This window comes from Larimichthys crocea, chromosome I, assembly GCF_000972845.2.
Source record: "Larimichthys crocea isolate SSNF chromosome I, L_crocea_2.0, whole genome shotgun sequence".
Taxonomy (NCBI): Eukaryota; Metazoa; Chordata; class Actinopteri; family Sciaenidae; genus Larimichthys; species Larimichthys crocea.
The window spans coordinates 8,016,774-8,038,986 of NC_040011.1; the positions used below are offsets into that span (position 1 = coordinate 8,016,774).

General features: G+C 38.7%; 1 protein-coding gene across 1 annotated transcript; it reads left to right on the forward strand.

The window, feature by feature from the left end:
* The first annotated feature begins 1,527 nt into the window (after nt 1-1,527).
* col6a3 (collagen, type VI, alpha 3) lies at nt 1,528-19,295 on the forward strand. The gene is made up of 7 exons (XM_027278987.1): nt 1,528-1,805; nt 10,386-10,500; nt 13,962-14,558; nt 15,568-16,161; nt 17,273-17,875; nt 17,971-18,558; nt 18,658-19,295. The coding sequence occupies exons 2-7, from the start codon at nt 10,416-10,418 to the stop codon at nt 19,293-19,295; spliced, it is 3,105 nt and encodes a 1,034-aa protein (XP_027134788.1). The 5' UTR covers nt 1,528-1,805; nt 10,386-10,415.
* The last annotated feature ends 2,918 nt before the right edge of the window (nt 19,296-22,213 follow it).

The following is a 22,213-nucleotide window of genomic DNA, read 5'->3' on the forward strand; positions in this document are numbered from 1 at the left end:
GGGCTTGTGGAGATGGAGAACTCATTCTGTAGCCAACCTCAAGTGGCCGGTTGATGAACTGAACTCATTGGCACTGCCGCATAGGCTTTTTATTTTTTATTTTTATTTTTTACTGAAAACAGCACCCCACTGTGGCTGAAAAAAAGTTTGATGAGAACTAAGTTGCAGGCTGGAAAACAAAACAATGAGCCAAAGGAGGGTAAAAGGCAGGTGGGTGAAAATTCCCTGTGTGTTCACCACTATGAGCGACATCTATCACTTTACAGAGTCATTTGATCGATTGTAAATGTAAAAACATTCATTCATTTAGCTTTGCACCAGCCTCCTAAAATCAACATTATCTAACTTTTCTACCATACAGTAACACTTCATTGTCATTCTGAATGCTACACTGACTTGTGATACATCCTTCCAATGTTCTCCTGAGTTTCCTGATAAACAGGAAAGTAACTGTTGTGAACTGTAGCTGGTCTTAGCTAGTTATCTCTGCTCAGTTAACTGTACTTCCTGGGGCTGGGTGCTCAGAGCACAAGGGAGAGTTAGTGTTTACGCTGGCAGTACAAGAGCTTTGGACTGATGGGAAGAGGAAGTTTTAAGGCCTGGGACAGGGTGTATGCTGACGGAGACTGGCACTGATGTTAAGCGGTGATGAGCAGGCAAGAGGCTGCCAGGAAAGAGTAAATCTAGTAAATGGCTGAAAGACAGACAGACTAGTAAGTAATATTAGCTGATTTCTACTACACGATTTCATGAACTCTGATTTTTTTTTCTCCATCAGCTACATCTAGAAACATGGCACATGCAATGTGTAGTTGTTTGAGGTTTTTGATCATAAAAAGTCATTCATAAGCCATGTCATAGGCTGCATTTGCTGAATTTTATTTGTATTGTGTTGTTGAGACACTTAGATTCATGGCACTGTGTCATTGCTTTTCCTTTCAATTTAATATTTCTGCCAGAATACTGTCTTGCACATTCTTCTTTGGGAGATTTGTGAGACCTCTTGCCAAAATGGCTTACAGACAATGCGTCATATTTATTGTCTGTCAAGACACTGAGATGTAAATTGACACAACATGTTAGCATTCATTAATGAACCATCTTCAAGACGAACTTGCATATCTTAAATCACTTTATCAGTGATGACTCAAACCACATAAAGTTTTAAATGTTATTTCAGTATAGCAACAAAAAGCCCCGCTACTCATTGAAATTTCTTTCTTTGGTTTCTAAAAACAGACGATACCTGAAATGTAGGAAACAGGGCTCTACAGTAGTAGCTGGAGAAATGGCAAGATGTAGGAAAAGGTAAGGATAAAAATCCCGCTCCAGATTTGTGACATCATCTTCCCCATTGCTCGCATCCAGACCAAACAGGGCTATGTGTCTGGTTTTCATTTACTCCCCCCCCCCGCCCGGTTCTCCCTCCTCTTTTTCTTTTTTCCTTTCTTTAGAGAAAGTGGGAGGAGGAAGAGAGAGGTGGCAGAACTCCAGAAGTTTGGAAGTTTGTCCCATCCCAGCCTTGAACTCAGCACCACAGCTCCTCTGGTTTGAGACCGGGCGGGTGTCTGTCTCTTTCTGTCTCAACCATTTCCTCTCTTCACTCAGGACCCCTCTTTCTGCACATCTCTTATCAGTGACCTTATCACCGCCTTGTTCAGCAGCCTTCCTCTGGAGGGTGCTGAAAAAGCCAGCAAGGGGATTTTACCAGGAGGATAATGAACAAAAGTTTAGCTTACATTTTACAGAATTGATCATTTTTCTTCAAAAACAAATAGAGTGGAGTACGGCTACTTCAGCTCAGGGTAAGTTTCATATCTGCTATGTTCTCAAGGTGATTTTTCTGCTTGCTTTTTACAAATGCATGCCTGGTTCATTCCTCAGCTTTTACTCTTTTAAGGATTGACCTTGATTGCACTTTATGTTGACTATAAATAGTGCATTGACCATAGCATAGTTTCTAGTCATAACATGTAAGCTTATGATGGGTGTCATAATCACAGGGTTGCAGAGAGTTTTTGGCTTATAGCTCATAAATATCAGACAGCATGAGTTTAGCAGCATGGCTGAAACCTATACTTTAGTGGTGAGAGTGCTGCAAGGGCAAGAGGTGAGCCGCAGTTAGGGTGAAGAAGGAGACCTCAGCAATGTTACGTACGCTGCATGTGAGTGTAGAGGGGTGTGTATGCTCTCTTTTCCCTCTCCAGTAGTTTTAAAATGTTGCATCTGCAAAGCATCTGCAAAGTTTAATTTATTGCACAGGTGTCAAGTAATTGTAGTGGAAAGAGAAAAAGATGCTCTAAAGTTGTGATGGATAAGTGAGTATTGAGGCTGTACAGTGTTGCTTCACACTGATTAATTTCAGTTTATCAAAGGTTTGAACTTTGTACGGTCAAATGCACATTTTGTGTAATTAATGCATCATGTAATGCAACAGATTGTTGAAGTCTCCTATCAAAACCTGCTGCTATATCTCACATTAAGAAATTCATCTTTCAATGCCTCATTTTTATTTTGAAATGCTCTTTTGTTCTTTCAATTAAATCTAAACAGGGAATATGTTGGTAATGGTACAGTCACATCTAAATGTTTAAAATGTCCACACCCGCTTGCGCGCTCTAAAGAAGAGTTGTTGGATGGGTAGATGTTTCCATTGCAGCAGTAGCCCAAAACCACACCCTCTCTGAAACGAGTACAGGAGTGAAAAAGTGTGAGGAAAATGTTTTCCACACTACTGGCCAGATGAACCAGAAGGGGTTTGGTCCATTGGACAAAAGAGGTGGAGCGGGTGGTGGTGGTGGGCTATAGGGTTTAGTGGACCAGGTGTGAGCCATTAATCTTCCACTTCTCCTACAAGACCATCCAAGTAGAAACTGAGGAATTCAGCTGTGTCTGCAGTGCAGTGTTTAGCATGTGGGATTTGATGTACATTACTATTGCAGTTGTTGTCACAACTTAATGATATTAAATTAGACATTTGTCATAAATACATCTTATGAGCTATACTGCTTCCATGTAGTTTTATGTTTGCATGTAACCCGTTGCTATGATACAGAGAGGAAAAACTTGGTCACCGCTCAATAGCAAGAGGAAACTTGATGTGTGCTCCAGATTTGGTTTTATGTGTTTGAAACATTTTCATAGAATTTACTACCTCCACTGTGACAATACTACAGCTCCCTTTAGGAGTTAGTATCTAAATTCTTATTGGCAGAGCTACATCAGGATGAATCTTAATAACAAAGGATTTTTTATATGCTGCATAAATCAAGCATTAGTGTGTTTTATGACTACTCTACTCTCTCCAGCTTTTTGTCTTTTTTCCATTATGCAGCACAGATGACTGGAAAGTTGGAACATTTTTCAGAAAGGTCTAGTCCCATTTGTTGTCTAGTCTCAACTGTTGCTCCAATGTCCTTCTTTTAAGGAAACAACCATCTACGAGAGTAACCAATCAGACTATTATGCATCAGTTAGTGAGAGCACCAGGTTTGTGGGTGATGTTAGCATTACGTTTTGGTCATGTTGGACTTTTTGTGGCCATTTTGAGGTGTTGATTGATTGATTAACAACACATGACCTATTGGCTACCTTACTGATCTCATTACCTGAATGTCACATTTAATACTTGAACTCAGCCCTAACCCTGCAAGCTTCGATTGGCCATGATACTTGAACACACATCTGCTAGGTGTCAGACGGACTAATACACACCAGCTGTATAGGAACTGCCCGCCCAACCTTCCGCCCACGCCTCTTTTTTAACTTCATCGTTGATCCTCCTCTCATCTGTACCACACATGTCACATCACAATTCTTCCAGTTGAAGGGTGGGTTGAGTGTGCACGTACACACAGTCTTGTGATTGTTTCATAAAGGCAAGGTAACTTATACATACTGTGTGTACGAATGATATTTCCTTGCACAATGCCAGTGAGTGGCAGTGTTGAGCTGTTAACTAAAATAGATATGACTCACATCCCTTGTGACTTATTTTATTGATCTCTTAGATTAGATTTATGCATATCTTCTTCTTGTTGACAGTATAATTGATATGTACATGCTTTCAGTCTGTAATTAAGTGTTAAGGGAGCTGCTAAAGTTGAGGCAATTTGTCAAAAGGATCCTTTAAGCCCAGAGCATAACATGTGGCCTGCACACGCTTTAATGATTTTATGATTTTGATCATAGATTTTCATATCTGCTGTACACTGGTTGAGGCGTTAGTCACCAAACACAGATTTGTCAGCGTGGCAGGTTCTCCACTTGTTATGCTTACATGCAACTATTTGGTGTTGGAAAAGTTTTTCAAAGTATCTGTGTATCTTATTTTCTCTGCACTGGGAAACTAGCACATTTGCTATTATATTAACACTTGAGTGTTGCCTTTGAACACGAATCATAGAGCAGAATTGTTATTTTTTCACCTAGTTCATGGAGATACTGCATTGACACTACTTTATTCATTGTCTCTGGCAAGAGTTTGTTCAGATGTGTATGGGAAAGGTCTGTATTTTATCTTTAATTGAATTAGAAAATCTAGACTTCTAAAAATTCCATCTATATTACTTTGAAAAGCCAAAAGATGAAAAACACCACTCAAACAAATAATTCTTAAACATGCACATAAACTTGCAATAACTGTTTTTGTCAACTTGGGGGCAGTAGAAACAAGCTGTAAACAGAAAAAAATGAACATTATCCCTTTAGCTCTGTTTTGGTCTCCACTAATGCCTGAGGAAAGTATCAGGCTTTTTAGCTGTGATTTGATGCTGAGCAGATGGCGTGTAGTGGGGTTTTAGAGCTGTTTTGCTGAAAACACACTGCCTGCTACAGCTGAAATTGATGTTGATGATAATATTGAGCCAAAACAGTAAAGTTGTGGGCCAAAACAATTAGCTGAAAGATGCTGAAATGCACTTTTTTTGGCTACTAAAATGCTTTTTTGGAATTTTCACGTTTTGTTCAAACATTTTATTGACAGAGTCACGTTCATCTTCCTTTGGAAGTCCGCTTGACGTAGTTGGTGTAAAAGTGAATAGCGCTGGTATATGTCATTGAGGCTAATGTAGTTTTGTGCTGCACTGCATTGAAAGCTTGTGTGAGTGTGTTTACTTATATGCATGTTTGTGTGTGTGTGTGTGTGTGTGTGTGTGTGTGGTCTTTGCAATAAATGAGCATGTGAGGTCCAGCTGTAAACGTGCTTCAGAGTGCTCATGGGCACATTGCAGTGTCTATCTTGCTCTGTAAATACAAACTGACACTGACAAAATCCTGCTATATACAATATACAGAGCAGTGTGTGAACATAAACTGCTCACTACTTTAATGCTGCGCTCTCTTTGCAGCCTGTCACTTTATGCTGGTGACTGGATTACACATAAAGATTAAGTGGTGACACACCATATCGTAGAGACACACAAGTGGAAGTGCTAACAGGTCATAACTCCTCATCTTCTTCACCTTTTTGGTATCATTACACAACGATGAGATATATGGCTGTCTCTGCTATGCTCACAGGCTCAGACATGCTACAGTATATGATGGATGACCAATGATATCTCATGTATGAGATTTAAAAAAAAATCTTGCTTTGGCAACTCTCAGTGGTAATAACTAAAAACACAGTCTAATAGAATAGAGTGCATGTCGAAATTCCTCAACTTCACATTGATCTTCTTACATGGGAGCTCTGACTATACTTGTTACTGTCACTGTCTTATTCTTCTCCAAATAAAAACTTCCAAATAATTCCTAAGATGCTCATCACATAGTTTGGAGGTTGCAGTTTTATATGGTGTATGCAGTGGGTAAGTCTGTTTTTCAGAAAGAACAGATTAACAATGCAGTCATTGAGTTCCCCAGGAATGTCAGAATTCATGTTTGGTGCAAATAATTTGGGCTGAGTCCAAATAATAATTTTGGGATGCTGACAGAGACTTTATACAGAGATTTATACCAGAGAGTACTGTATATGTAACAATGAAATGTATCAGTGAGCAAATTAAAGTTGCCTTTTTTATAATAAAGCTCAAGGGCAGGCACTGTAACAACGTCCCCCCCCCCCCAGAAAAAAAAAGGAAAAAAAAAAAAAGATAAACCCAGTGCAGCATCAAACAGCAGACACAGTTGCCTAGAGCCTTGGGAAACACAGTGGAGCATTTAGCTACCAAAGAGACAGATGTTTCCCTCAGGAGTTGGTGCAGACCAAAGGGTTATTACAAACACAGTCCAAATAAATAAATAAAATATAAAATATAATAAATGCTAATGTAATGCCTCCAAATGTTTGTTTAGCTTGTTTCAAAGTTCAAGTGGCAAAAAATAGGAAAAAATGTATGCAGCTTTAAGACAGTGAAGTAATTTGCATTCTTTATTAACTTTCTTCTCCAGTGTAATCCCCCATGCTGCTGTTGTTTTGTCTGTTAGTATCAGTGAAAACAGGAGTCTTGTGTGCTACTATGTTTTTTCTGTGGTGGTGAGGGGAAGCCATAGTGTTGACACATTGACCAGGCCTGGCAAACTCTGCAGAGAAGTGGCTTTTGAGTGACCTGAAATCACATGAGCATGAGTGGAGAACACAAACATCTGTTGCAGTGTCCAAGAGAGATTAGATTTCCTTGAAATAAAGGAACTTAGTGATTTAGGCCCTAAATGTGGATAGTGACAGCATTGGGGCACTTCTGGGATACAGATGAATGCAGGAATTCTGTTCAAAGGATACTTATTTAGACCTTATTTGTTTGAAATATATTGTCCAAGATTATCACACTGTGCAGTCATCTTTGTCTCCTCAGGCACTACAGAATGACTCCACTTGAATTCTTCGTTTTTAGTTCTGACCAAAAACTGAATACAAATGCACCGCTAGTTCTTTTTCCACCAATTCATCATTTTCATCTGTAAATGTGGTCTGCATAAACAGTAGACACAGCAAAGTATAAACATGGTGACTCCAACGAATGAAACTCACTGCAGCATTGCTTCAAATACGTCAGCCATGCGTATATAATTAATTATTGCTGTGTATTGTGGATGGCTTTGATTCAAGCCAAGCTGACCCAGGCTTTCCTATCCCTGTGAAAGGGTCTCTTTTTCTCCACAGCAAAACATAATTTAACTTAAATAGGAGTGAAGTGCATTTGGTCAAGATCACAGGGTAACTTGGACATTTTCCACAGCTGAGAGTTAATTAGTATGGGTTGTTGTTGCCAAGATTTAGAATCAGACATAATGTAAGGAAAACCAAAATCATGTTGCATGTTGCATTTCTGTCATGTAGGCTGCACATGGTTCATGTTAAATCTGCCTCTGTTTCATTGAAGTTGCTAGTCAGAATTTTTTTTCTTTTCTCTCAGTTTTTCTTTAAATAGCCGAGAAGCCTAATTAGCAATTGTAAAAAAAATAAAAATAAAAACTCTTCAGTAATCAATTTCTATGTGCCATAATGGATTTTGTTGTATTCCTATTACTGACTGGGTTTCCCTGGCTTTCCCTGGGGCACTGGTCAATGTAACCTAAAGTTAAGGGAGGCAGGTTTATGACTGGAAGTATGCCAGCTGGACATGGATAGATTCATTTGAGTAGGGAGGTACCCTTAAGAAAGACCATGAACTGCTCAATGCTCTGTAGTCAAACATATCAGGGCTGTGCTTCTACTGGGCAGCCCGTTATTGACAATGTTTGTTGGCGTGTGTTGTTTTAGATATGTCCAAACAGATAAATCGATTCACGCCCACAGCTTGGTGTTTCAACACATAAACACTCAGGTGACCCACAGTCAGTTAAAAACCTTCACAGCACATGATGTCACTGGTACAGTAGGGGCTTATATTCAACTCCACTGAAAATAACAACTGGAATTAAATTAGAGAAAGCAGAAAATAGGAGGGACAGAGTTCAAAAATGCTTTTTTTTAAAAATTAGTTTTGCATTCATATAATTTTGTAGCCTCACAAGTTAGATTTTCTCACACACAAAGACACAAAGATATTTTCTATATGTTACCTACCTACCACACTCATGATAAAATTCAGATTACCAGTATACATTTTATGTGTTACTTAGAAATAGAAAATCAGGATCTATCACACTGTGTTATTCCTATATTTTCCACTAGAGGGTGTTAATAATTGTCAGTGTCTGCACAGTTGCCCTACATCATTATAAAAACACATTACACATACATTTTCTGGCACTGGAAAATCCAAACGCCTTGCACATTCTAGAAGTTCTCCTGTTTTATTCCCAATAACGTAGACACACAATAAACTTGACCAAACTAATTACCTACATACTGCTTTTCTTGCAGTACACATTACAGTTGCTCTTAATTCTGAGTTTTATTGTTTGTGCACCAGCAGGCACAGAGGCTGTTAAAGAGACTTCTCTGGGACGCTAATAGTTGCCTACCTTCACTCCCCCATTATTAGTTTAATGGAAGACATTTTATTTTTCAGTATTTATATGGTTGTGTGAACATTTGATTTTGAGCTTTGCAGTTTTAAGTTTACTTTGCTGTGTTAAAATGTAATTGCTCTTGTGCTCCTGCTCCTGAGTCTTTTTGGACTTATCACCTCAGGGTGGTCTGAAATTTAATAGGTTGTTTGTGTGTGTTCTCTTGGCCTGTCCACCATTGTGAGTGTTAGACCAAGAGGAAAGTTATGCCAATTCCTCCTTTTCAAAGGGTTGTTTGAGGGTTAAGATTAGAAGTTAGATTAATGTAGAAAATGAGATACAATGTACGTAATGAGGTAATGATAAAACATCTTATTCAAAGAAATAAAAAAAATAAAATCTATAAAAGGTGCTAAGGAAGTCTTAATAAATAACACTGGGAATAAAACAATGATCCCAGCAGTATGCTATAATATGGTCTCCCCTTCTGGCTTTGACCAGAGTCAACCTTTCTTAGCTGATACTGGTCCCAGGGGTTTCAGATATAGAGATGGCATGTAGGCAAACTGATTGGAGGTTAGGTTCAAGCACAGGGGTTAGGGTGTGGTTTTGTTAAAAAGAGTGTATGTATGTAGGAGTGTGGTTAGGATAAGAATAGTTGATATGAGATAGAGAGATAGGTCACCAGCCGAAAGAAAGCCCTCCAAAGTGACTTACAAAAAAGGGATAAAAACATAATTAAAAATAATAATATAGATATAGGCCTAAGAGAAACAGGTAAGCTTTGTATGTAACTGTGATGGTTAGGTTTAGGGATACAGGTCATGGAATGAATAGTATCAAACAGAGTCCTCACAAGTATGAAAGTACAGGTATGTGCATGTTTTTGTCTAGATTTCTTCATGAGGACATCTTGGTGTGATGAGGACATTTTTAAGGCTTATCACTACTGGCTGCAGCAACATTCCTGTGTTTGAACGTGTGGTTTAGGCATTATTTATTGATATCAAAAGATTGACAGACAATGCTGTTTGTAACCTGCTTAAAAAAAGTTTGACTATAACTACATTAACATACCGGTAAGTTACATGCATACTTGGTATCATATTCGAGTTTATGTTTGAAACATTTCCTGTAATATTGGCTAAATTAGTAAACTACAGATTATTTCTTTCTTCTCTCAACCTCACACACTTACTCCATAAGCTGAATCTATAAGGTCAGTAGTGAGCCGTGTGTGACCTTCCTTTCATTTCCTGCGACATTACTTAACATGGCAATGGGGGAAAATCTGACTAAATAGAAAACACCCCTGCCATGAAGCCGGACTTTCCAGTAACAACAGCCCCCTAAAGAACACATTATTTTGTGAGCTGGAAAATACAGTCTTTGCCAAGCAGAGTTAATTACTAAAGCACGTTGGCTGGTCGTTTTAACAGGTGGTTTTGATCATTACCACTCTTCAGGTCTGCTACTGATATAACAACACATGCTGCAGCTCCTTTACCTACAAATCAAAACCAAAAGGTGAGAAAAGTGCTGATGGTTCCATTTTCATTTTTTGTTCAAACATAGCAGCTTTTAATGCCAGTTGTCATGCCTGTTTTAAAGCTTGGGCATCATGTACATGCCACACTTGCCAGCCATGCTTGCTTGGACACAGTGACACTTCAGCAGTACTAGCAGTAAAATATCTCACAGCATACACTGCAAAAGGGAATTTTTCTCTTGTGTGGTGTGTCAGAGACTAAATGTTGCCCTCTTGGCCAAGTAGACAAACTTATGCAATGTTGTGTGTTATATTTAGAGAAGCAGAAAATAGGGAGTGCAAAAAAAAGGATATCCCTATGAGTCAAACTTGCATACCAAACTGTTCTGGAAATGCAAGGATTGGACAGGCTACTCTTTGTGGTAACAGGCTTTGTGGTATTAGGATAGGGCAGGTCTTTGTGCTTCCTCTGTCATTTATTTTTTTTCTGGTTTTACAGGTGCCCCCTTTGCTGTTTCGGTGATAGAAGATGAGGAGGCATCGGTTGTTACCGCTGTGTGCCCTCCTGGGCATCCTGTTTGCAGGACTCCTCCCTCGCCTTGATGCTCAGGATGGTAAGTTGTACTTAATTAAGCTGTTGTCAGCAGGTTGTGCTCATTATGCAGATGATCGATCTGTTTGTAATTCTTTTTCCAGTTTTCAGCAATGCTCAGTAGGATCATTTTTATGTTTTTGCTCTCCAAGAAATATATAATCTACAGAATCTAAAGAAAGGTGGGATTTATAAAAGTGGTTATGACATCCTAATAAAAAACAAACAAACACATTCATAAGATAAGGTAATGTTTTTTTTTTATTTATTTTTAATTATTTTTAATGAGCATTGTTGGTAAACTGGATATTTTTCAGTTATTTGTATTACTATTTTAATCTTTTTTTTAGAACAGACATAACACAAAAAATAAAATGGAGGCCTCCACTTAGATGCTTTTGATAATGATGTTGTCAGAATTACATTTCAGTTGTATTGTGCAACAGCATTAATGTTTGGCACCAAGACAATATTGTGGAACCAAACACAAAGCATCTATTCACAAGTCTTCACTTCTGTCCTCCAAACACTCTTTTTTGAAGATTGTGCACACGGGTTGGCAGCTGATATATACTTTCTAGTGGATTCGTCCTGGAGTATTGGAAAGGAGAACTTTGAGCATGTCAGACAATTTCTGTACAGCTTGACACAAGCACTTCACCAGGTTGGAGGGGACAGGTTTAAATTTGCCCTTGTGACTTACAATTACAAGCCGGAAACTGAGTTCCAGCTCAACAGCTACTCCACAACACAGGGAGTCTTGTCACACATCAAGGCTATGTCTTACCGTGGTGGGGGCACCCGAACTGGCCTGGGCCTGGATTTCCTGATTCGTACACACTTAACCACTGCTGCGGGCAGCCGTGCTGTTGAAGGAGTGGCTCAGGTGGTGGTGGTGCTAACAGACGGGCGCTCTCAGGATGATGTGGCCATGCCAGCTCAAGTGTTGCGGTTTGCAGGCGTGGAGGTGTTTGCAGTTGGAGTTCAGGATGCAGTGGACTCTGAGCTCAGGGAGATGGCTAGCCATCCCCATAACACTCATGTGTTCAATGTGCACTCTTTCCTGACTTTGCGGGATATAATTCAAGATTTAGTAGTGGGGCTTTGCGGCGCAGTGACCCGGTCAGGGGGTGCTCCTGTGGCAAACGAGGCCCCCGTGGCTGGAGGAGGGACAGGTAATGAAATGGGACCAGTGTCACTACCATACTAATGTGTCTACATGTGCAGGAAGAAGCTGCTGCATATGTGGTCGTGACTGGATTTTATTATTAACACAATGAAGTATTTTTTTAACCACAATAACCTTTCACTATCCACCTGCAAAATTAACATCACTTGTTTTGTCTTAATATGCCCTTAATGCTTTAAAAATCACAATAAGATCTGCATGTGATTGACACTGTTATAGCATCTTAGATTAGAGAGTTAGAGAGAACAAATACAATGAGTGAGGATCAAGAGATCTGTGTTGGCATACAGCAATAAACTTTAAATTTAATTTATTTTCAGTTTCCTGTTGGTATTAGACACAAGTATGTGAGAGGACACATATAGTGACACCACAGATTAACAACAATCCTTCAGAAAAACTTTGGAAAAAAAACATGGTCTCGGGATACCTTATAACATCACATCTGAAAATCAAACATTGAGCTTTTAACAATAGCTAACCACGCACAACTGCTTACGTGTCTTCCCCTTTGAATGTTTGTCTTTATCAGTCACAATGTCTTTCTGTGTAAAATATGTGCAATATTCTGTATTTGAAACAGTGATGAACCTGCATGAACTCATCCTTGACCTGCAAAAGAAGTACTTTGAGAATATTTTTATATGTAGATGTCCAGAAATGATGTGCAATATGTTACACTACTGAAATAACAAAGCACATTTCTATGAAACTACATACATAAAAAATCCAATTAAAACATTGCAACTTTGCACACATGATTCAAATCAAGATGAATTGGAAACAAATTTGACATTTGACATTTAACATGAAATCACATGTAATATATTCTCAAGTACTGTAAACTTGTAGGCACCAAGGATAGGTCACAGGATCATGACTGGTCACTTTATCTGAGGTCCGTAACAAGAGTCTGCATGGGAAGGCTGAACACAGTGGAGCTTTAACATACACAATCAACATATCACACAAATTTAATAAGGAATTTTATTTAGGGTTTATGATTGATTATTTCTTCCATCCATTGTTTTTCTTTTAAAATTGCATTTGTCATCATAGTAAAGCCTTGTAATGGTATACTTTGTTTTTTTCTACACATTAAAATCAGTAATAATTGTAATAAAACTATGAATTATTTTTATTGTTTTATATTATTATTGCACAAATAATTCTAACTAATTTATACTTATATTTTTTACACATTTAAAATACCAACAACTAAGTAACAAGTCATTCAGCCACATTAAACATTTTTGGCTATTTATCCATACAAGAAGTGGAAAACTAGAAAATCTCTAAAGAAATTTTGAGTGTGCGTGACTCTGGCCCGTGACTCTCCCCATACAACACTGACACTTCTCAGCAAATTCAGTAGTAGAAAATTCTGAGAGTGACGAGTTTGCTGTTGCTGGGGGTGTGTATTCAAACAGCACACCTTAAATAGTCATTATTAACATGTTTATTTAGACACAGGAACAGCTAGCGCTGTTGTGCTAGCAATTAACATTAGTATGTTAGCATTGGCATGTTAACAATAATATGTTAGCATTAACATGTTAACATTAACATGTTAACATTAGTATGTTAGCATTGGCATGTTAGCATTAGCATGTTAACATTAGTATGTTAGCATTAACATGTTAACATTAGTATGTTAGCATTAACATGTTAACATTAACATGTTAACATTACTATGTTAGCATTAGCATGTTAGCGCTGATGCGCTGACGCGCTAGCAATTACCATTAGCATGTTAGCATTAACATGTTAGCATTAGCATGTATTTAATTCTTAGTGGCTAATGCTAATTAACATTAGCATGTTAACATTAGCATGTTAACAAATTAGCATTTATTTAATTCCTAGTGGTTAATGTTAATTAGCAGCACTCTAGCTCTCCAAAGTTCTTGCCTTACACGCACACTCAGTTACCTAATTTATACTTATGTCAGTGGTTGGTATTCATCCTGACTACAACACTACTGCACTGTACTGCAACAGTCACACTTAATCTACTGTAATCCATATCCAATCAACAACATGGCACCACAGCTTAAACAATCTGCTAACCTACATGTAGAAAAAAAAATCAGCAAATTACATCCCTTATGAAATCTCCTTGGTTCAGCCTACATGCAGTATGATGTGTTTTGCAATGTTGTTATTGATGTGTTCACTTTGAATGTCACTTGACACATGCAATGTTATGCTAGCACGAGTTCTTGTCCCTGTCTCACTATGTTAACGCTTTCACAAGTTCCATTTTGTTTTGTTTTCTCTCTCTCTCCTTAAAGCGCAAGATTCAGCTGACCTAGTACTCTTAATTGATGGATCAGAGAACGTTGGACCAGAAAACTTCCCCTTTGTGCGTGATTTGGTTATGAGAATCATTCAGCACCTTGATGTGGGCAGGGACACTGTTCGGGTGGCCTTGGCCCTGTACAGCGCCAACCCAGAGATAAAGTTCTATCTAAATAATTATGAGAGCAGATCATCAGTCCTGGAAGCTGTCAAGAGCCTGACATACTCAGGTGGCGACGAATCTAACCTGGGCGCTGGCTTGGAGGAAGTGGCTGAGAACCTTTTGAGCCAATCAGCTGGGGGCAGGGCAGAGGAGGGTGTGCCCCAGATGTTGGTGGTTATCAGTGCTGGGCCATCCACTGATGATACTGGTCTTGGCGACCGGGCCCTTAAAAGGGCTGGCGTTATTACATCAGCTGTGGCGATTGGTGACAGTGCCACTGCAGATCTGGAAGCAATTGCTACAGATAAAAGTTTTGTCCTGTCAGCACCTCATTTCAGAGCATTGGCAAGCGTGGGTGACCAGCTGCTCCCATACATTCTCGGGGTAGCCCAACGCACCATTATAGTTCAGACTGAGGTCACAGAAGGTATGTAACTTCTCTGTAAATGTTGCCAGGGTATTGTGGTTGTGGAAGGGGACTTAAAAAAAAAAATCCCTAAAGGGTTCATAATAAATATGTGATATAGTGTGCAAGGTAAGATATGCTTGTGCTAAACATTAATTTAGAATATTCTCAATGGAGGTGGCAATAAAACAGTAAAGATGACAAACACTAAATCTTTCATGTTCTTTAAAAAATAGTATCACACATTTGTATTAATAATATTATAATTAAAATTATATGATTAAGTTATTTTTAATGACGACTTGCTAAAAATGTTCAAAACAAGCAGCAAGCTCATATATAGATAGATAGATAGATACATACATACATACATACATACATACATACATACATACGAGCCAATTATGTCCAAATTATGTCATGCCGTGTCATGTCATATATGCCTAAAAGTATTCATTGGTACAGCTTAAAGCATTTATAGTTTTGTATGAATGAAAAACTTATGGTTCGCATAAACTTTTGAGAAAGAAAATGTTCCATCAAATACACTTAGACTTATATTAGGTTAACAAAAATAAATCAAATGATTTTATGAACTTTTATGAATGACCAGGACATAAAAATGCCAAAGTCAGTTCCAGGCTAGTCTCTGCTTTGCAAAGCATTATTTCATGCATTATTAAACATTATTTTTTATAAGCTTAGGGTACCACATGGCTTATTCATTTGTGTCTGTCAAAACATGATTAATCTGTAAATTTGACAAAATCAGATTTTTTGCCTCATAAGAATCCATCTTTAAGATTAAACATTTAGAAGGTGTCCCTCTTTTTTTTAGTTTAATATTTGTTAACATCTGATCTAATAGAATACAATATAGATGAAAAATATAAATGTAATTATAGAATATCTTTGGTTGGCTTTGTTAGTATTTAGTACTTACATTTAGTACAGATTTATTATTTGAACATTTCTTATTCTTAAATTCAGGGGTTATTCTCATATTAATGTTTTTTTATTTTATTTTCAGCCTTGACTGCCGGAAAACGAGACGTGATTTTCCTAATCGACAATACAATGGGTGCAAATGTCATTGGTGCCGTCCGCGGATTCATCAAGCGGTTTGTCGACTCCGTACCAATTGGTCCAGACGAAGTTCAAGTGGGTGCAGTCCAGTTCAGCAATGTTCCTCAACTGGCGATGGATCTCAACACCTATAGAACCAAGGATGAAATAGTTAGTGGTTTGACCCATATCACACAAAAACAAGGACAGATAGTCAACGCTGGAGCAGCCTTGGACTTTGTGCGGTTAAATATGCTGCGACCTGAGAAGGGTAGTCGTATTGAACAGGGCATACCACAGATTATAATGTTGATGACTGGAAGAAAGTCCAGTGACAGTGTGGTAAAACCTGTTAGAGAGCTGCAGAAAATGGGCGTATTGACTCTCGCTGGAGGTTTCAAGGCTGCTGATGAAGGAGAACTCAAGCAGATTGCCTTTGCTGAGACTACTGCATACATGCTGAAGGACATACGTGGACTGAGATCGAAAAGTAATGAAATGATTAATACACTCTCAACACTAGCTGGGATGATGGTGACCGAAGTACCCACCGAGCCAGGTAATACTTTCTAAGCACATTCAATAAATTTAAAGGAGTAGTTACATTAATGAATTAATGAAATGGAAATAAGGATTAATGACAAAATAAGTAAAAAAAAACTTGAATAAAACTTGAAACTTGAAAACTTATTTAACTATAATCTGTGTATTACCTATAGTAGACATTAAAAAGATTTGTCTAATGTCAAGATAAAGCGGTGAAAATATTCTAATGTATAATGTATCCTTAACTAATATTGCTTTTTTTTAGGTAGCTAAAATATATTTTGTTGCTGCCTCTGTCCACAGCAGTACATTGCTTAGCTTCATTGTTGGTCCTCCTATCTGCTTTTTTAAACTTGTTGTGTGCTAACCTCCATCTATTGTAGGTGCACTGACTATGAATGAGTAACTCATACAGCTCCATTCCAATAAATCTAAACCTATTTATACATCATGCTCCATTATGTATGAAAATTCAGAACAGATTTCAACCCAAATATAAGACAGTTTTGACCAATATGTTAGCGTTTCTGCTGTTAGTGCTGGTGTGTATAAAGTTGAGTTTTTTAATGACTCTCATATGCATAAAAATGCCTTTAATTTAATACCAAATATTAACATATTACCACATTCAAATATGTACAGATACCCTAGAACGAAGATGCTATTTGCTTGTCAGTGAAATTTTACCCTTTATGGATGCTCTGAGAATTACACGGTTTCTTTGTCTGATTTGTGTAGGTTTAGCAGCCGTAAAAGCTTTGTCTGAATTCGCCCTTGAGACAGGATTTTACAATTCTATAGAGCTATGCAATGCCCAGAATGTAAAGAGTAGAAATATGTTGACCATGATTCCATGACCCCTTGTGCTCTTTGCTACCAAACACACACACTCACAGTCTAAAAACTGTGTATACCTTTACAACAATTGACCAAGATATTCCATGTTGTTTTCTTTATTTATCACCCATCTGGATAGAAGTTGGGATGGGGCTATATGTTGTTCACATAGGGAGTGGCTTCTACCTCGACTTTCAACTTGCAGTGCAACCTTATAGCACGTATAGATAATAGGTCAGTGAGCACTGTTGAAATCTTGTAATCTTTGTTTTTGTGCTTTTTCTTAGTGGTGGAGATAACCACAGTGCAGACTCAAAAAGTAATCCGAGACATTGTCTTCCTTGTGGATGGCTCAAACTACATTGGCAGCAATAACTTCCCATATGTGAGAGACTTCATTATCAACGTGGTCAACCAGCTCGATATACGTCCTGACAGGGTCCGGATTGGACTCCTGCAGTTTGCTGAAAGTCCAAGAATTGAATTTTATCTGAACAGCTTCAGCAACAGGCAAGATGTTGTGGACAGAATCTCTCAACTCAGGCTCACTGGAGGCTCAGTTTTGAACACAGGAGCTGCCATGGATTATGCGCTTAAAAACATGTTCCTGCCATCAGCTGGATCACGCAAGAGGCAGCGAGTCCAGCAGGTGTTGGTTCTGATCACAGGTGGTCCAGCCCAGGATGAGCTTAAAACTGTTGCTGATAATTTGGCTTTGGGAGGTATTCTGACCTTCACCGTCAGTTCTGGGCAAGCAGATGACAACCTACTGAAATCAGTTGCCTTTGTTCCTGATTTGGCTTACCATGAAACAAGATTCTCTGAACTACCGGCTATTGCTGAAGTAATCATGCCAAAGTTAATAACGGTGGTTGGTGATACAGAAACGGGTGAGTTTAGCATTTCCCTGTTTCTATAAATAGAATAAATGTGACATACATAAAAATTTGACTGGCAATAATTGATTCTGTTTTTGTCTTTTCAGTTGAAGGAGCTGAAAGGGATGTTGCCTTCCTTATTGATGGCACAGATAATGTTCGAGCAGATTTTAACTACATCCGGGATTTCATCATTAAAATAATTGAACCACTTGACATTGGCATTGACAAGGTACGAATTTCAGTGGTTCAACACAGTGAGAGGCCAACTCCAAGTTTCTACCTCAACACTTATCAAACCAAAGATGAAGTGATCAGAGCTGTCAACGGAATGACACTGGCTGGTGGGCGTAGTCTAAACACAGGATCTGCTCTAAGATTCATGAAGGACACCATCTTGTCTGAAAGGCATGGTAGCCGGGCTGCACAGGCTGTCCCTCAGTTTTTGATCGTTTTGGCTGGAGGCAGGTCAAGGGACAGCGTGAAAGAATCTGCTGGTGCACTGAAGACAGGAGGAGTCGTACCATTCGGTGTTGGTGTCAAGGATGCAGACCCAAAGCAGATTGAGGCCATTTCACACAACCCTTCCTTTGCTTTCAATGTGAAGGAATTCAGTGAGCTCAGCACCATACCACAAAAGCTCAATAACTATGTGAGTCTTCCAAAGGAAGAGCTGACCCTAGTCCTACAGCAAGGTAAGTGATATCTCTTTTGTTAATGTTGTGTTAAAAACATTTCTACTGAGGTTTCTGGTGTTTTGTCAGAATAACTGAATCTTATTTGTTGTGTCTTAGTACAAAGCAATGCTGTAAAAAGAGATATTGTGTTCCTCCTGGATGGCTCTGATAACACAAGAGATGGATTCCCAGAGATAAAACGTTTTGTTAAGAGCATAGTGGAGAGCCTCTCTATCAGTGAGAACCAAGACAGAGTGTCTGTGGTTCAGTTTGCTGATAACCCTGAAGTCAACTTTGATCTGTATTCTCACAAGGCAAAGAATGAAATGATAAATGCCATAGATAATTTGAGGCACAAAGGTGGGAGGCACCTTAATATTGGGAAAGCTCTCCAGTATGTAAGGCACAGTGTCTTCACATCCTCAACTGGCAGTAGAAGACTAGAAGGAGTGCCCCAGATTCTAATTCTTCTAAGTACTAAACCGTCCACTGATAATGTGAGAAGCTCAGCTTTTGCTCTTAAAGAACATGACATTGTGTCAGTGGGAGTTGGAGTGGGGGAAGCCAAACTTTCAGAGTTGGAAATGATTGCCTTCAAATCTGGCTTCACATACAAGGTTACAGATTTCTCCCAGTTGCCCTCAATCCAAGCACAACTTGTTTCTACATTGAACATAAACAAAGACACTGAAGAAACCATGACTGGAATCTCTGATTTAGTAGGTAAGAATTCAACATTTGAATACCTAAAATAGGAGTACAATATTACATCATATATCTTAAGAATAATAAGTTTTACTCTCTATAAAACTTTTGCTCTGAATAATATTTAACATAAATTGCTTGAGAGTAATGATTGATGAATGATTACAAAAGGTTTTGACACATTTCTGTTGCATGACATTCTTCTATAGTTGTTTTTCTCTTTCCAATTGTCAACTTCTATCAATGTTGAAGATGAGTCAACAAATTCTTTCATACATCTTTTTGATAAAAAGATGGTTCTTTAGTAGTTCTGCTTGAAATACCACTTTCAGAGGATCTTTCTTTCTGGATTGCTCTGAAGTCGCTCATGCTGATGCATGAACGCAGAAAAGACTTGAACACTTGGTTCATGAATTCTCTTTCTATCTATCATGTATCACCTCGTTGACACAGGGAGCAAGAAAAGGGACATAGTGTTTCTCCTTGATGGGTCGGATGACTCCAGAAATGGACTACCAGCTATTCGAGAGTTCATCAGAAGAATGGCAGAAGAGCTGGATATTGATGAAGATAAGGTTAGAGTGGCTGTCATACAGTATAGTGATGACACCACAGTTTACTTCAACTTAAAAACTCACAGATCCAAAAAAGCTATCGTCTATGCTGTAAGAAGTCTTCGCCATAAAGGAGGAAGATCTCGAAACACTGGAGCTGCTCTACAGTTTGTGAGACACCATGTTTTCACAGCTTCATCTGGGAGTAGACGTCTGGAAGGAGTACCTCAGATTCTGTTTTTACTGACTGGTGGAAAATCCAGTGATGATGTTTCAGAAGCTGCATTAAGTCTAAAACAAATCGGTGTTCTGTCTTTCGCCATTGGAATGAAAAACACTAAACAGGAGGAGCTTCAAACAATTGCCTTCTCCAACAGATTTCTTTTCAACCTTCCTGTCTTTGGTGAACTTTTGTCCATTCAGCCAGAGATCACTGCATTTGTCCAAGCTCCAATACAAACTGAGCCTCCAACTGTTGTAGGTAAGAAGTGTCAAAGATTTGTGAGAATCTGAGAAACTGACATCCAGTTTATATTTTAGTACCCTTGGTCCTTTACAGTTTGAATTGAAATGAAACTGCATCATCTTCTGAATGTCAGTCAATCAGTTTCATATTTCTCAAACTGTCTCCACTGGCTTGAGGCAACTTCATGGTTATGCTGTCTCTTGTTTGGCTCCCATCTTTTTTTTATTTTCATCTTGTACCCTGGAGAGTCGTTTCTTGACATCTCCACATCAGCAAATGTCTTTTCTTTCTATTCTTGTGTTCTTCCTTGAGCCAATGATAATCACATCATTGAGCGAAGTTAAAGAATTACTTATTTATACTTATTATTTCCAGCTTTCTCCATCTTTCATTTGTGAAAGAGGAATATGCTTGATATCTTGTAGTTATTTCCAAGTTTCTCAATGATTTCTTCATCTACCAATTTTCCTAAATATCCTTGCATCCAACACCTTGTTTATTGCAGTAATTAATGATTGATTACCACCACTTGTAACTTTACCAACCATCTAATATGTAGCGATTGCACCAGTATCCCAGTGTATTTTATCTTATGTACTATATGTCTGATTCTGAAACAGTTTTTTCTATTTTTTCTAGTTGAATTAGAGTCCCCGCAAAGAGACATAGTGTTTCTGTTGGATGGGTCAGATGACACACAGAGTGGATTCTCAGCAATTAAAAGTTTTGTCCAAAGAGTGGTTGATACACTCAATGTTGGTGAGAACAAAGACCGTGTTTCTGTGGTCCAGTATAGCAGAGATCCACAGACACATTTCAGTTTGAACAGCTACACAGAAAAACAAGATGTTCTTGCTGCTGTTGCGCAACTGAATCATAAAGGGGGCAGACAGCGCAACACTGGGGCAGCTCTTGACTATGTGAGGAATAATGCTTTTGCTGAGTCCTCTGGGAGTCGGCATCAAGAAGGTGTACCTCAGATACTGATTCTGTTGAGTGGGGGAAGATCTCAAGATAATGTTGCAAGTGCCACTGTGGCTCTAAAACAGGACAAAGTTGTTCCATTCTGTGTAGGTACAAGAAATGCTGACATACTTGAGCACCAAATGATTGCACATAACCCTTCCTACGCTTTCTCTGTGCCCCGGTTTGATGATTTTGGGAGCATCTATCAACAACTTGTGTCATTTGTGAAAAGGGTGCCACGACAGCAGCCAAGACTAAAACTACAGAGTGGCCTAGGTAAGACTGTCTGTCTGTCTGTCTGTCTGTCTGTCTGTCTGTCTGTCTATCTATCTATCTATCTATCTATCTATCTATCTATTACTTTTTTAACTTGAATCTTTTTCTATTTAGTGTAATTCCTAATGAACATCATCCTTGTGTCTGTCAAAGTTTCTGCAGATCAAACTGAATCCATTCAGCGTGATGTTGTATTTTTAATGGATTCCTCGGATGAAATGAAAAATGACTTTCAAGCAGTTATTGGCTTTGTTGAGAGAATGGTGGCGAAACTCGATGTCGAGGAGAACAAAGATCGTGTTTCAGTGGTGCAGTACAGCAGAGAGCCCTCTGTTGATTTTTTTCTGAACACATATAAAACACAGCAGCATGTTGCTGGCAATGTGGGAATTCTGAGGCCTAAAGGAGGCAGACCTCTCAATACTGGTGCAGCTCTCCAGTACGTCAAGGATCATGTTTTCACAGCCTCTTCTGGAAGTAGGCACCAACAGGGTGTCCCTCAGATTTTGGTTCTCTTGACTGGGGGACGGTCCAGTGATGATGTCAGAAATGCTGTAGAAAACTTGAAAGGAATTGGTGTGATGGTATATGTGGTGGGAACAAAGAATGCAGATCACCTTGAGATTCAGTCTATATCACAGGAAGCCAGTCGTGCTTTCTTTGCAGCGGACTCCAGTGATCTGGCAGACATAGAACAACAAATATT

What these genes read in the sequence shown, in the direction of transcription:
- col6a3 (XM_027278987.1), top strand. Translation starts at nt 10,416, where the DNA reads ATGAGGAGGCATCGGTTGTTACCGCTGTGTGCCCTCCTGGGCATCCTG. An exon ending in CGAAGTACCCACCGAGCCAG is followed by an intron (nt 16,162 to 17,272) that starts GTAATACTTTCT and finishes GCTTTTTCTTAG; the next exon opens with TGGTGGAGATAACCACAGTG. An exon ending in GGTTGGTGATACAGAAACGG is followed by an intron (nt 17,876 to 17,970) that starts GTGAGTTTAGCA and finishes TTGTCTTTTCAG; the next exon opens with TTGAAGGAGCTGAAAGGGAT.